The 13523-nt window shown below is 36.9% G+C and overlaps 1 protein-coding gene across 11 annotated transcripts in view; it reads left to right on the top strand.

Moving 5' to 3' along the window:
- Positions 1-13162, top strand: part of LOC127794993 (E3 ubiquitin-protein ligase BRE1-like 2) — a 143404-nt gene extending 130242 nt beyond the window's left edge. For 10 of the 11 annotated variants that reach the window (XM_052326380.1, XM_052326378.1, XM_052326372.1 and 7 more), the window contains 6 exons: positions 11404-11476; positions 11634-11720; positions 11818-11919; positions 11990-12192; positions 12433-12589; positions 12797-13161. In XM_052326380.1, the coding sequence (XP_052182340.1) occupies positions 11404-11476; positions 11634-11720; positions 11818-11919; positions 11990-12192; positions 12433-12589; positions 12797-12928 (754 nt within the window). In that variant the 3' untranslated portion in view covers positions 12929-13161. Of the gene's footprint in view, positions 1-11403; positions 11477-11633; positions 11721-11817; positions 11920-11989; positions 12193-12432; positions 12590-12796 lie in introns of all 11 variants that reach the window. The other variant, XM_052326375.1, reaches the window with a different exon arrangement.
- The last annotated feature ends 361 nt before the right edge of the window (positions 13163-13523 follow it).

Here is a 13523-nt window from a genome sequence, read left to right as displayed (position 1 = left end):
AATCCAGAATAGTTTTTTAATCATTATTTATTTCTCTAAATCCAGGACCTCCTCTTGTGAAGATGTATATATTTTTTCTGAATTTGAATTAAAAAATTCAGGGTAGATAACCTTGCTGTTCTTGACAATTTAAATTAGACAACAGACTTGTTCATCAAATCCATCCTAATTTGTCTGAATAGAAGTACTCCCACCATATCTCAACTAAGACTTATAAATACTCAAACCTTTTTGACTCCACAACTAACTTAAAATTAGGGAAAATATAACAGGAAATGTATAGAATAGTTCAACCTATGTTGATTAATTTCTGCTAACACCCCCCCCCCCCCCAAAAAAATATATATATATATATATATATATCGAAGCAAGGGCTCAAGCACCAAGCATAGTTGCGAACTTCTTAAACTTTTCTTCCTGCAATGAACTCCCAAATGTGGTGATAACCAATCTAATATTTTTTTGTTCTTCCTTACTAGACGGGATTCTTGTATAGCTATTGTAGACTTCTTATCACAGAGAATTTTTGTTGCCTTCTCTTGCTTTTGTTTCAAATATTATAAAATGTTCCTAAACCAAGTAGCATGACAAGCTGCTGTTGTGGCTAGTATGTATATTTTCTTCTATGCTTAATAAAACTGTGGTTTTTTTTTTTTTTCCCTCCTTGGAAACCCATGAAACAGCTCCAGAACTAAGAGAAAATAACAGACAGTTATGCTTGTCCTTTCATCCACATTTGTTGCCTAATCACTGTCACTAAATACAAGAAGGTTATCAATTTCATCTTTACATATCTAACACCACAATTTGTAGTCCGTTAATCATACCTCAGAATTCTCTTGGTTGCACCCAATTGATGTTTGCTTGGGTTGTGCATGAATCTGTAGATGTGACTGAAACAAACATAATATCACGTCTTTCTATGAGCAAGATACATCAATCCACCAACAATTATTTTAAACTGCTTCTAATAAATTTTTCTAGCACAATCATTCAACGACAACTTCTCATTAGTGTTGAGAGGTACACCAACAATCATTTTCCACATGATTTGCTCCACAACAATAAGAGCAAGATGCTAAATTAGCATTATTACCACTCTTGGTGTTTCTTTGTTGGGCATTAAATTTGTGTCGCCCCTCTTCCATGTGCTAAATTCCCCCATGCTCTACATATAACATCACCTCTTTTTTAGCTTCCACCACCATTTTCCTTCACATCAAACTTTGTTAGAAATGCATGCTCCAAAACATTTTTAGTTACTCTATTTAACCATCGCTTATGTGCTTGAAGCGATCTTATTATTTCAGCTGATGAGTAATTAGTCAAATCCTTTAATTCTTGATTTTCAGCAACAACATAATCAAATTTGGAGGGTAGACTTCACAATAACCTTCCATTCTATCAACTACATGTCTTACTTGATTCACAATGGGTATACTTTGATGAATAACCTTTGAATTGATTCTAAAGTTTTGAGTAGTCATTTTCGACAGGGCTATTAGCACCATATGCCAAACATTTTCGGGTTTGGAAATTTTATCCAATGCTTTCAATTTTGGCAAGAAAAGCCCAATTTCTGAAATTAGTTGCAATTTTAGCCAATGTTGAAATCAATTTTGACTGGCTTGTGGCTTTGCCCATGTGGCATGCCACTTGGCATTTAATTTAGTTTTAATTTTTTTTTTATTATTTTCTAAAGAAACATGCTCTCTTTTCTCTCATCTACCATGGCCGCCTCCTCTCTCCTTTGTTATGGCCGTTTCTCGCCTTGCCTCGTCGCCGCTTCTCTACTTTGCACGAATTTGTTAACACACACACACACACAACAACAACATATACACACACACAGAAACATATACACATAGCAACATATTCACACACACACACAACAACAAATACACACGCAACAACATATACACACATACACACCAATATATATATACACACACAGAGCAAAATATACAGTGGTTGGAGGCAGCAGGGAGTGATGGACGGTAGATCGAGCAACGGTAGGGGGCGACGGCGGCGCTGCTGGGAGGTAGAGAGAGAGAGAGAGTGAGAGGGGGAAAGAGACGATGAAGTCTGATTTGAAGTCCGATCAGACTTCTCCGATGAAGGTTGGAAAAGTCCGATTGGAGAAATCCGATAATGAAGGCCGGAGAAGTCCAATAATGAAGGTTGTAGAAGTCCGATTGGAGAAGTTAGATAATGAAGGCCGGAGAAGTTTGATGATGAAGAAGTCCGATAATGAAGGCCGTAGAAGTTCGATAATGAAAGCTATAGAAGTCCAATCGAAGAAGTCCGATAATGAAGGCCGGAGAAGTCCGATCGGAGAAGTCTGATGATGAAGAAGTCCAATAATGAAGGCCGTAGAAGTCCGATAATGAAGGCTGTAAAAGTCCGATCAGAGAAGTTCGATAATGAAGGCTGTAGAAGTCCAATAATGAAGGTGGTAGAAGTCTGATCGGAAAAGTTTGTTAATGAAGGCCGTATAGAGAAGTTCGATTGGAGAAGTCCGATCAGACTTCTACGATTAAGGCCGTCGGACTTCATCATCGATATCTCTTTTTCACCCTCTTGCTAGCGCCATCGTCACCCCCCACTGCTGCTCAATCATCCGTTTGTCGCCCCCCCCCCCCCCTGACCGTCGGCCATTGTATATTTTTTTTGTATGTGTGTGTGTATATATAAATGTTGCTATGTGTAAACATTTTTGTATGTGTGTGTGTGTATATAAATATATGTTGTTGTTGTGTGTGTGTGTGTGTATATATGTTGTTGTTTGTGTGTTAACCAATTCGTGCAAAGTAGAGAGGAGGCGACAAGGTAATTAGGCGGCCCTCGGCGGCAACGAGGCAAGGTGAGAAGTGGTCATGGCAGAGGAGAGAGGAGGCGGCCATGGCAGTGAAGAGAAGAGAGAGCATTTTTCTTAAGAAAATAATGAAAAAAAATTTAAAAAAATAAATTAAATGCCAAGTGGCATGCCACCTGGGCAAAGCCACATGCCGGTTAAAATTAATTTCAGCATTGGCTAAAATTGCAACTAATTTCAGAAATTGGACTCTTCTTGCCAAAATTGAAAGCATTGGATAAAATCACCAAAACCTGAAAACGTTTAGCTTTTTGATGCTAATAGCCCTTTTCGGCAAAGTAGACAACTTGACTGTAACCGCCTTGGTTGAACCTTGATATTCTTCTTGAAAAAAAATCTCATGCCTCTTTTGATATGGTAGCACCAATAATTTCAGAGAATATAACTTCATCCAAATCTTGTCAAATCGTGAACAAAGCTTTGGCATTCTTTTCATTCAACTCATTTCCTTAAGCTGTTATCATTCTTGGGCCTCCCTCCTAATGTCTTCAACTTGACGCACCAAAACTAGTAACTGATGGTTACACTTATGTCTACAAATTTGGCTCTAATACCAGATCTTGGAAAGATTGATATGAATTTGAACTTCTATGCAAATAAAACCCTTATTCTTGACAATTTAAATGGACAACATACTTGTGCATCAAGTATGCATGATAAGCACTTCCTCATTTATCCCAAAACAAACACTCTTATAACATCTCAACTAAGACTCCTCTAAACTCAACCATTTTGATTCAACAACAACTAACTTAGAAGTAGGAGAATATTAACAGGAAAAATATAGATCAATTCAACCCATGGTGAATTAATTTCTACTAATAGTCCATCCACATCTCTACACATGTTCTCTTTATACCCACATGATCGTTTAAGTCAACTCCTAATCTTTCCAAAATTTTACTTTTATCTCTTCAATCAATTTGATTTGTTGGGGTCATGCATTGACAACCCATCTCATCTTTTTAGGCAAATAATTTTGATTCTTTTTCTAATCATCACATCCACCACTTCTTTAGATTTCCCTATAAAGGTTTTGATGTTCCACGATCCAATTCTAAGCTTTTGGTCCTAGAATAACCTCATCCTTCATAATTATCTTTGAAAATGAGAGCATTTCCAAATTTGGTACTACATTTTGATGCCAATTCCACATTGGCCCATTTTCTACTGTAGTAAGAAATACAATACACTGTTATGAGCGTTATGTCTCTACTAAATGATCTTTGGTCTAGAATCCGCGCTAAAAAGATTCCAAATTTTTTTATTATGGCTTTTAGTTACCTAACCCACCCACCCTCCTTTATTTGGAGTTTGTGATTGGTAATGAAAAGAAGTAATATGTTTAACACCAAAATTGTTTAAAGGAATACTTAATCCATAAATGGAGTTACACTACAACTAAATGAGAAAAAAAAAAAAATACATGTGTGCATCATGTGTGTGAGGACCCTCGCCTGGAGATCCTGGAAGCCCGTGAGCCCTAGATGGGAGTCTCAAAAGAGAGAGATAAGACACTAAAAATCCCTGGCGAAATATCATGCAAAAGAAATAATACACTAGCACAACAAAAGCGCCGTATATACATACATACAAAACGGAAAGGTAATGAGGTGGCAACATATGCGCACCCTCTAACAAAACTTTGGCTCAAGAATCATGACACTCAAAACACAACTAGCAATCTCCTGTACCCCAAAATCACAAAAACATCCCCATGACTGATGACTGGGATAACCTTGTACAACCAACTACCCAATCACTCAGACGCTGTTGCCCTCACCTTCGGCCTTCGCTTTTCCTTTACTTGGAATGATGTAAAGCAAGGGTGAGTCACAAGACTCAACAAGCAAACGAAGAATAACAACAAGGCTAGGAATAGAACTCTCACACTGATAACCACCCACAACATGCCATGCAATAAATTAAAATGTCACACCATACCATGCATCAAGGTATTCAGTTCTCAACATAAATATACTAATGCACATAACTGTCATTGGGGCTCACATAAGAAATGCATAACTTGGCACCCAAGTCCCGACCTACAAACCTGTTGTAGCCATGAACTGGCTAGCATCACCCACATGAGTCCAAGGCCCTCATAACATAAACCACATGAGATCGAAGCCCTTAACATAATTGCATGTCGGAGTTCTCGAGTCATAACTACCCGGAGTCGCACTCCACTCATAGCTATCGAGGGTCAACTCCCTAACACATCATACTGTAACCATACAATGCAACAAATAATAGATGCAATGGTGTTGTAAGCATCAACGTGATACATTGGCCCCCATAAGCCAAGCATCAGGCCATGCTTTGCCCACATAGGAATACACATCCGATGCAATGCTTGTGCACCTAGTTATTCTAAAATGCCCATGTCCAAGCATTCACAACTCATGTACCCCCCAATGATGCAAGCCCAACCCCATGCGCTATAATGCCATGCAGTATGTCATATAATGGTAGAGTCGGTCGACAATGACTGGGCACGGGTCAACAATCCTTGACTAAGAACAACCGGTCTACAGTCTGCTCCATCGTTGTTGAACGGTCGACACTTGCCTCATCGTTCAACAGCTCTTGTCCCCAGTTACGACTGCTCACACCCGAGGGACCCATAACTGTACCCCAATCTCTAGGATCCTAGTCCTGAATTGGTTTGGCATCATCCCCAAGGGAATAGGGGTAGTACAATACCCCGTAAGCATTTAACAAACAAAATCCTAGAAGTCTCTTATTTAATTTAATTTAATTTATACTAAAAAAAAACTATAATCCATATAAATAATACTCGGAAGCGAATCGGATTAAGGGAGGGGATGCAATTCGTAAAGCAAAGGGACCCTACAAAGGAAGTAGAGAGCTTGCCTTTTAATAGCAGATTTCAGTGTTTTTCTGCTCACACTTCGCTAAATTAATAACCGCTGCAAGATATTATAAATTTTTACTAAAATTAGTCAAATCACACCCTAAATTAAATTTCAATCATAAGGAATTTCTAATATTTTTTCCCCACTTACCTGGCTACTTTAAACTTCGATTACACAAATTTTCCCTCAATTTTCCTTGGATTTCTTCCCATTTTCCAGCCTCTGTGTGCCTTCTTCTTTGAATTTTCCTTTTCTGATGCTCAATTTTTACCCAATTGCATGCTGTAAAATGGAGGCTTTAAAGGCACAAAAAGGTGGGTGGATGAGGGCTGGCCACGTGGCAGCCAGGGTGCCACCGCCTCACCCCGAAACGACGTTGTTTCGGGCTGGTTGTGGCTGGAGAAATCCAGCCATCCCCCCCCCCCCCCCCAGCATGCGCCTGCTCCAGCTGAAACCTGGGACCCAAAGCCGCGCGTGCCATCTCGCCTAGCTGTTCCCTCAATAAATATACACCCCCCTTTAATTTTAAAGAGATCCTACAACCACTTTTGAAAATTATACCTAGACCCCGTAATTTTCAAAAATTAACACCTACACCCCACTTAATAAAAACACTTATACCCTAATTCTTTCCAAATAATTACCCATTTTCCTAGAATAAAATAATTCAACATTTTCTTTAAATTAACACCATAAATTAATTAAATCAATTAAATTGCTAATTAGTAGGCTAGTACAATGTGGGAAGCTTTCCAATAGAGAAAATGGAAGAGTCAGAAGGTCGCATTGCAACTTTACAAGTAACTATAGTGTGTACATTTTCTTCTTTTTTTTTTTTTGGAAATAAGATATGAATCTATAAATTAATTTAAGAGAGAACATGGACAACAAAAATGACAACCCAAACAGATCAAAACCCTTACATCACCAAGTGAGACTTAATGACAAAATAGAGGTCAATGGCCACCCAACCCTAAAAGGAATAGGGTACAAGAAACTGAAACCACCCTCAACTACTGTTAGTAGCCAAAAGACAGTTATACATAAGGAGGTAAAACCATCCCTAAACTGAAGTGAGACTAACCACCTCCCCTATTGGAAAAAAATGCAATATAAGTTGTGAATAGAAGTACAGAAATGAGGGGTCCCAAGCTTGGATCTAGTAAAATAAACATGTAATAGTCAATCTGAACAGATCAATTGAAGGAACCGAAACATTATCAAACACCTCTCTATTTCTCTCAAGCCATAAAGTCCACAATTTGCTGAAGAAGACAGAGAACCAAAATCTTTTGATAGTTTTCCCAGAGACAACCCCTTCTCCACACTTAATCAAACATCTCCAAGATATTCCTCAGAGCTATCCAACATAGGCCCCAGCATTGGAAAACCACACACCAGAAATTCCATCTTACCTCATAAAGGAGGAAAAGGTGATCCATAAATTCATCAAAGTGGCCATAGAAAGGACAACGATATTATTATTTGAAGAAAGAAATAATTCTTCTCTTATATTGAACTGAATATGTCCTTTAAGATATGCATTAGAGATTGGGAGATTATATCCCAATATCTTAGGAAATATACAACAGGGAAAGAAAGATAAACAAGAGATCTCCAATAACAGGAAGAGAACATATGTAGGAAATGAGTCATATTTAGGAATAAATCCACAATCTTCGACAGTCTCCCTCAAGCTGGTGAGTAGATATCTACCATTCCTAACTTGCTTGTTATTTCCTAAAACTTGACAGTAGGAAGTCCCTCAATTAGAACATCTACTAATTGACATACAAAGTTCTAATCAGCTCACTATCAAGCTAATCCTTTATAAAATTCCTGTCAATCTCTATGTGCTTAGTTTGATCGTGTTGGACTAGATTGTGGGCAATGTTGATGGTTGACTTGTTATCATACTAGAACTTCATAGGCCTACTTCGTTTAATCCTTAAATCATTTAGGATTATTTTTAGTCATAACAACTCATAAATTGCATGAGCCATGGCCTTGAATTTAGCTTCAGCCCTAGATTTAGCAACCACAAACTGCTTTTTGCTCCTCCATGTCATAAGATTATCTCTTAAGAACATGCAATAACCTGTGGTAGACCTACTATCAACAGGGCTGCATCTATATAAAGTTTTAAGGTTAGCTCACCACTTTTTTTGGAATAACAATCCTCTCGTAGGTATAGCTTTGAGATACTGAAGTAGTCTTTGAACAACTTGCAGATGCTTCTCTCTAGGATCAAGCATAAACTGACTTACTACACTGACAACATAGGTTATATTTGGCCTTGTGTGTGATAAATAAATTAGTTTCCCAACCAGGCTTTTGTAGCCCCCTTTATCCACAACACTACTAGTTTCTTCTTTTGCCTAATCAGTGATTTTCTTCAATAGGTACATTGTTGGTTTGCTACCAATTTTTCCAGTCTCCTTGAGTAAATCTAAAACATACTTCGTTTGACAAATAAAGATTCCTAGTTTGGAGTAACTTCAATCCCAAGGAAATATTTCAAGTTTCTAAACTCCTTAATCTCAAATTCATAGGCCAAGCAATCTCTAAGATCATCTTTGTTCAGTTTTATCATTTCCAAAAACAATTATATCATCAGCATAAACAAGTAGGGCAGTAACCTTACCTCCCTTGGTATGTTTGATAAACAACGTATAATGCCCTTAACTTTGCTTATATCCCATTTGCAGCATTACTATTGTGAATCTCCCACACCATGTCCTAGGTGACTGCTTCAACCCATATAGTGCTTTCTTTAGTTGACGCACCTTCTTTGGTGAGATTCTTCCATCAAAACTAGGTGGAATCTCCATAAACACTTCTTCTTCCAAATTTTCGTGAAGAAAAGCATTCTTCACATCAAATTGTTGTAAATTCCAATCAAATTGTGTTGCTAAAGATACTAGTACTCTCACACTATTCATATTAGCTACTAGTGCAAAGGTTTCAAGGTAATTGATGCCATATATCAAGTATACCCCTTTGCCCCCCACCTTGCCTTGTGCCTTTCAAGAGAACTATCAACTCTATACTTGAAGGTGTAAAGCCATCTGCATCCCATGGGTTTCCTATTTTTAGGACGAGAAAACAATCTCCCAAGTTTGATTTTTTTCTAGTGCATTCATCTCCTATTTCATGGCTTGTGCCCACTTCTTATTCCTTTAATCTTCCTAAACTGTTTTTGGTATATTAATGAAATCTAGATTGTAAGAAAACTTTTATGTTGAGGCGGTTAAGAGACACAAAATCATATATGGGATGCTAGGAGCATTTTCTAGTTCCTTTTCTTACTGCAATAAGAAGATAAAGATCAGATTGCTCATTAATAGATGAGGGAGAGTGTTATTTCAATACACGGACTCCGAATTTGACTGTGATTAACATGCTGTCAAATTTGATTTTGAGTGGGATTTATCTGATCTGGGAAATATCGTATTTGAATTATCTTCTAATCAGGATATGATTTCTTGTGTACATCTACTGATGATTTTAGGTTTATAAATAGTTCCCAATGCTCTGGAATTAGTGCAACAATATCATCTTAGTGATATTTTGGTAGCAAGTACATCACTATTGTTGTACCAATTTCATGATAGTGATATTTTGTTCTTTCTGCCTGTGATTTTTCCTGTTTTAGGTTTTCCACGTTAAATTCTGTGTTTGTGTGTGTGATTGATGGTTTGTTTGTGGTTTGTTTTCGATCCAATTTTGTAACACAAAGGAAGAAAGATAAAGAACAAATCTCCTAAAACAAGAAATCTCCAATAATAGGAAAATAACATATTTAGGAAAAAAAGACATTTAGGAAAGGAGCCATATTTAGGAATAAATCCCCAATCTTCAATCATCATTTAGAATTTCTTTCTTCACCAAATTCACGTTGGTGTTAATTTTGTTAAGGAGAACCAACCATATAAATGCTTCCACTTTAGGTGGGGCGAGAGTAAACCATATATTCCTAAGAAACCCCAAAGCTTGATGACCCCTGTTGAAAACCACATTCTCTTTTAATTGGAGGCATAACAAACAAACTAAAAATCACCACTCTGAGCCAAGGACCAATAAATTCTATCTTTTGAGTCTTTCCTGAAATTTTGCACTAACATTAACTGCAAAAGATCCTCCAAATGCACAGACTCCCACCTAGAATGAAGGCCACTCAAACACGAGTTTCAAACACATACTAAACTTGACCAAGAACCAGTAAAGGAAATACAACAGTTCTTATTTTCCGATATCTGGAAAAGCCTTGAAAATCTCTCCTTTAGGACAGGCAACCCCTGCCAATTATCTTCCCAAAAATGGGCACAATCCCCTTTCCCAACACGGAACTTCAAATAGCTATTAACCGCAGCTCTAACCTCTGGAGAGTGTAAACAGGTTGCTTAAATGTCTTTCTAGACTGTACTAAAATAATGAAAAGAGACAGAATTTGTAGTTTGTGGCCAAGAAGGGCTTAAGTTATAATTGTCCATAAGGAATTTGCGTCACAGGAAGCCCTCATCATTAAGAAATTGCCACCACCATTTAAACAACAGAGCATTGTTCTTAATGAGAATAGACCCTTGCTTTAGTCCCTTCACGATCTCTCAAAGCTTCTTAATGAGAATAGACCCTTGCTTTAGTCCCTTCACGATCTCTCAAAGCTCCATTTACTCTTGATGAGGTTAGAAGGGTTGTTTGGGAGTGTGATGACAGTAAAGCTCCAAGTCTGAATGGGTTCAATTTCAACTTCTTTAAAAGATTTTGGCCTCAAATCTCTTTTGATGTTATGGAGTTTACTCTTCTTTCTTATGCTCAAGCCAAGCTTCCAAAAAGTGCTAAGTCAACATTTTTCATGCTTATTCCCAAAAAGGCTACCCCTGCTAAACTAGATGACTTTCGGCTTATTTCCTTTATTGAGGGCTTCAAAAGATTTTCTCTAGTGTTGGTTGGTGGCCATGTTGCGAATAGTTAGTCACGTAGTTGTTAGAGAAACCCAAAGTGTTTTTATTGAATGTCGTGAAAATTAAGTGATGAGGGACTAAAGAAGGATTTGCATGAAAGTTTCCATTTGCTAAATTGCACAATTAAACCCTTTAGTGAAAATTCAATTTTTCTTAGGCTCTATGGCAGATGCCTGCCAGAAAAAGTGTTGCTCTTACATTTCCCTGATTATTATTAATTGAATAAATTATTTTATTTATTTAATTTTCATTTGGAGGTAAGGGGTCTGATGTGTGGTGCAAATATCTGGTATGGGGCAAAATATGTTTGCACCAATGAGGGGGATGTGGAGACTTTCTTGATCTTTAATAATTCAATACATATATAATTTATATTTTCGTGACAATCTTGTGAATCAGCTCATTAAGTTATTTCTGTTCTTCTAATTTGGGTTCAGAAGTGTTTTCTAATCGAAATCTTATTTTGACTTAATGGAACATATGCGAATACTTTCTGATTGCCTAACTTTCCACTTTTATTGCTACAACTGCTCATGACATTGCACTTTGTACTCCCCTTTTAACTCTCTGAATCATATTTTATCATCATTTTGTTTTTCCTTTTCCCCTACCTATAGTAAGTCAGATACAATGTTACTTTTTTTAATTAAGTTCTTGATCATGTTCTCTTGTTTTTCACCTGCAGAGATATTTTAGAGTTGAAGGAGGCTATTAAAATTAAAGATGAGGAGAGAGAGGCTTATGTTTCTATACTCGAGGCATGTTAAGCCATGTTTAAATTCCTAAATAACTTATTATAAAAGAAAATCCTAAATACATGTCTGTTCCTGTTCAATCCTGGGGATACTTTGATTCTTTCATCCCTTTCCTATTTTATCACCCTCCTCTACTTTTTATGCTTTGTACTTATTGTAGACTAAGGGTGAAGCATATGAAGATATGGTGGCACAAAACCAACGTTTGAGGCAGCTAGCGAGTGAAAGGGAAGCTTATAACGTGAAGGTTTGTGCCCAGTTACCTCCCTTGACTGAATTTTATTATATGTTATTAGAAGCTAATGCTGGCAGTTTATGATTTAGTTGTTTGTTTTATACCATAGTTGATTGCTGAGATTGTGAAATTAAAGGAGGAGCATAGCCATTTACTCCCTGAAATCCAGGGATCATCTTTGAAGTTGAGGACTACTGCCATTGAACACCAGGTAAGGTTCATCAGTAGTTAGTAGTCATAGTTGTAACTTATCCTGTTCAACCAATATGAGAACCTTGTAGGTGGGAGCTTGCATCAACGAAGAACTAAAATCTACTAAAGAAGGTAGACTCCTTGGAGTTAATCTGGAAACTGCAGTGAGAGAATTGGAGGATGCTAAGAACGAAACGGACTGGCTGAAATCTGCAATCTCTTCTTCTGAAAAGGAATATGAAGAAATACAAAGAAAAATAGATGAAGTCAAAATGGAGTTGGAAAAGGAAAGGTGCTTTACTTTTTCCCTTTTGGAGTCTTGCATTTGAAATATATGCCCTTTCGGCATGTATAGTCATTTTCTCTTATTACAAAACAAAAAGGAACATGAAATTGTGGAAAGTCCTAAGCCAAGCATGGGATACGGGTTTGAAATGGTTGCATTTGCCTGTGACAAATGAATGTCATTTTCTTTTATGCAAATGGGTTTTCAAGTTATGAATTTAATTTTGTATTTGTTCCTATAAAATAGAAGTGAAAGGAAAAATCTTGATGAAGAGCTGAAGGAGGTCAACAATGAAGTTGTTGAAATGAGTCCCCAAGTTAGAGAGATACAGAAACTCCACAATCAAATCAAGGACTGCAAGGCTATGGTCATGTGTGGTGCATGTCTTACTCGGCCAAAGGAGGTATGGATGCATGTTTTTCTAACCTTGTAGGTTTTCTTTCCTTTGCTATTGCCAGGCCGTGTGCTAAGTTATAAACTTCTCCCATTCTTTCAGTTGTTTGGATTGGATTTTATTCATGAACTTCTGAATTTTTCCTCCATCCAAACTCTATTTCCATTTACTCCTTGGTTTGATAATTTATTTTTCTTGTTTGGTCTATTATGTCAGGTTGTGATTATGAAGTGCCATCATCTATTTTGTAGTCCATGCATTCAAGGTCTTCTAGAGACATGGGGTTGCAAGTGCCCTAATTGTGGAATTGTGTTTGAGCCAAATGATGTTCGGCTTATAAAGATGTAACTGTGCATTTCCGGGCAATTGGTTTTGGGCATTATTAGCACCTACCATTGTGAACCCAACCACCTTGAAGCCTATGATTTATTTGATATTTTTATGGATTGTGATATATTGAATCTTGGAGGAACAAAAGAGAATTGATGTATTTTCCCTTTGGTTTGTTTTCTCAAGTTATAAGTGCTAGGCATATTAACATTGTAACTTTGCAGGGCTTGTTTCATGCAGTTGTTGTACTTCAAAAGTTGTGCATTTTTGTTCTTTTTCCTCTTTATGTATTTTTTTCCCTGTTGAATTAGGGCATATTGATTGTGCTATGAACATAATAAAATTTTGCTTTTTCTTATTTTGAAATCATAGTAAAATGTTTGAAATATTATACATTTTTTTTTTTATTTTTTTTATCAAAATGAATGTATTTTTTTGAGAAAGATCGAAGTTTGAAAAAGTGTTTCAAAAATCATACCAGATGAATTGTTAAAATTTGATCTCAAAAAATAAGATTTCAAGAAATGTTATCAAAATGACTTATCGCCCATTTTAAATCAGCAATTGGTTCTTTGATATTTCAGATACGATTAAAAATTTGTCTGCATGAATC

The sequence above is a fragment of the Diospyros lotus genome, chromosome 2 (assembly GCF_014633365.1).
Source record: "Diospyros lotus cultivar Yz01 chromosome 2, ASM1463336v1, whole genome shotgun sequence".
NCBI classification, from domain to species: domain Eukaryota; kingdom Viridiplantae; phylum Streptophyta; class Magnoliopsida; order Ericales; family Ebenaceae; genus Diospyros; species Diospyros lotus.
Note: the sequence above shows the minus strand (reverse complement) of the source record. Positions and strands in the feature narration are given on the sequence as shown.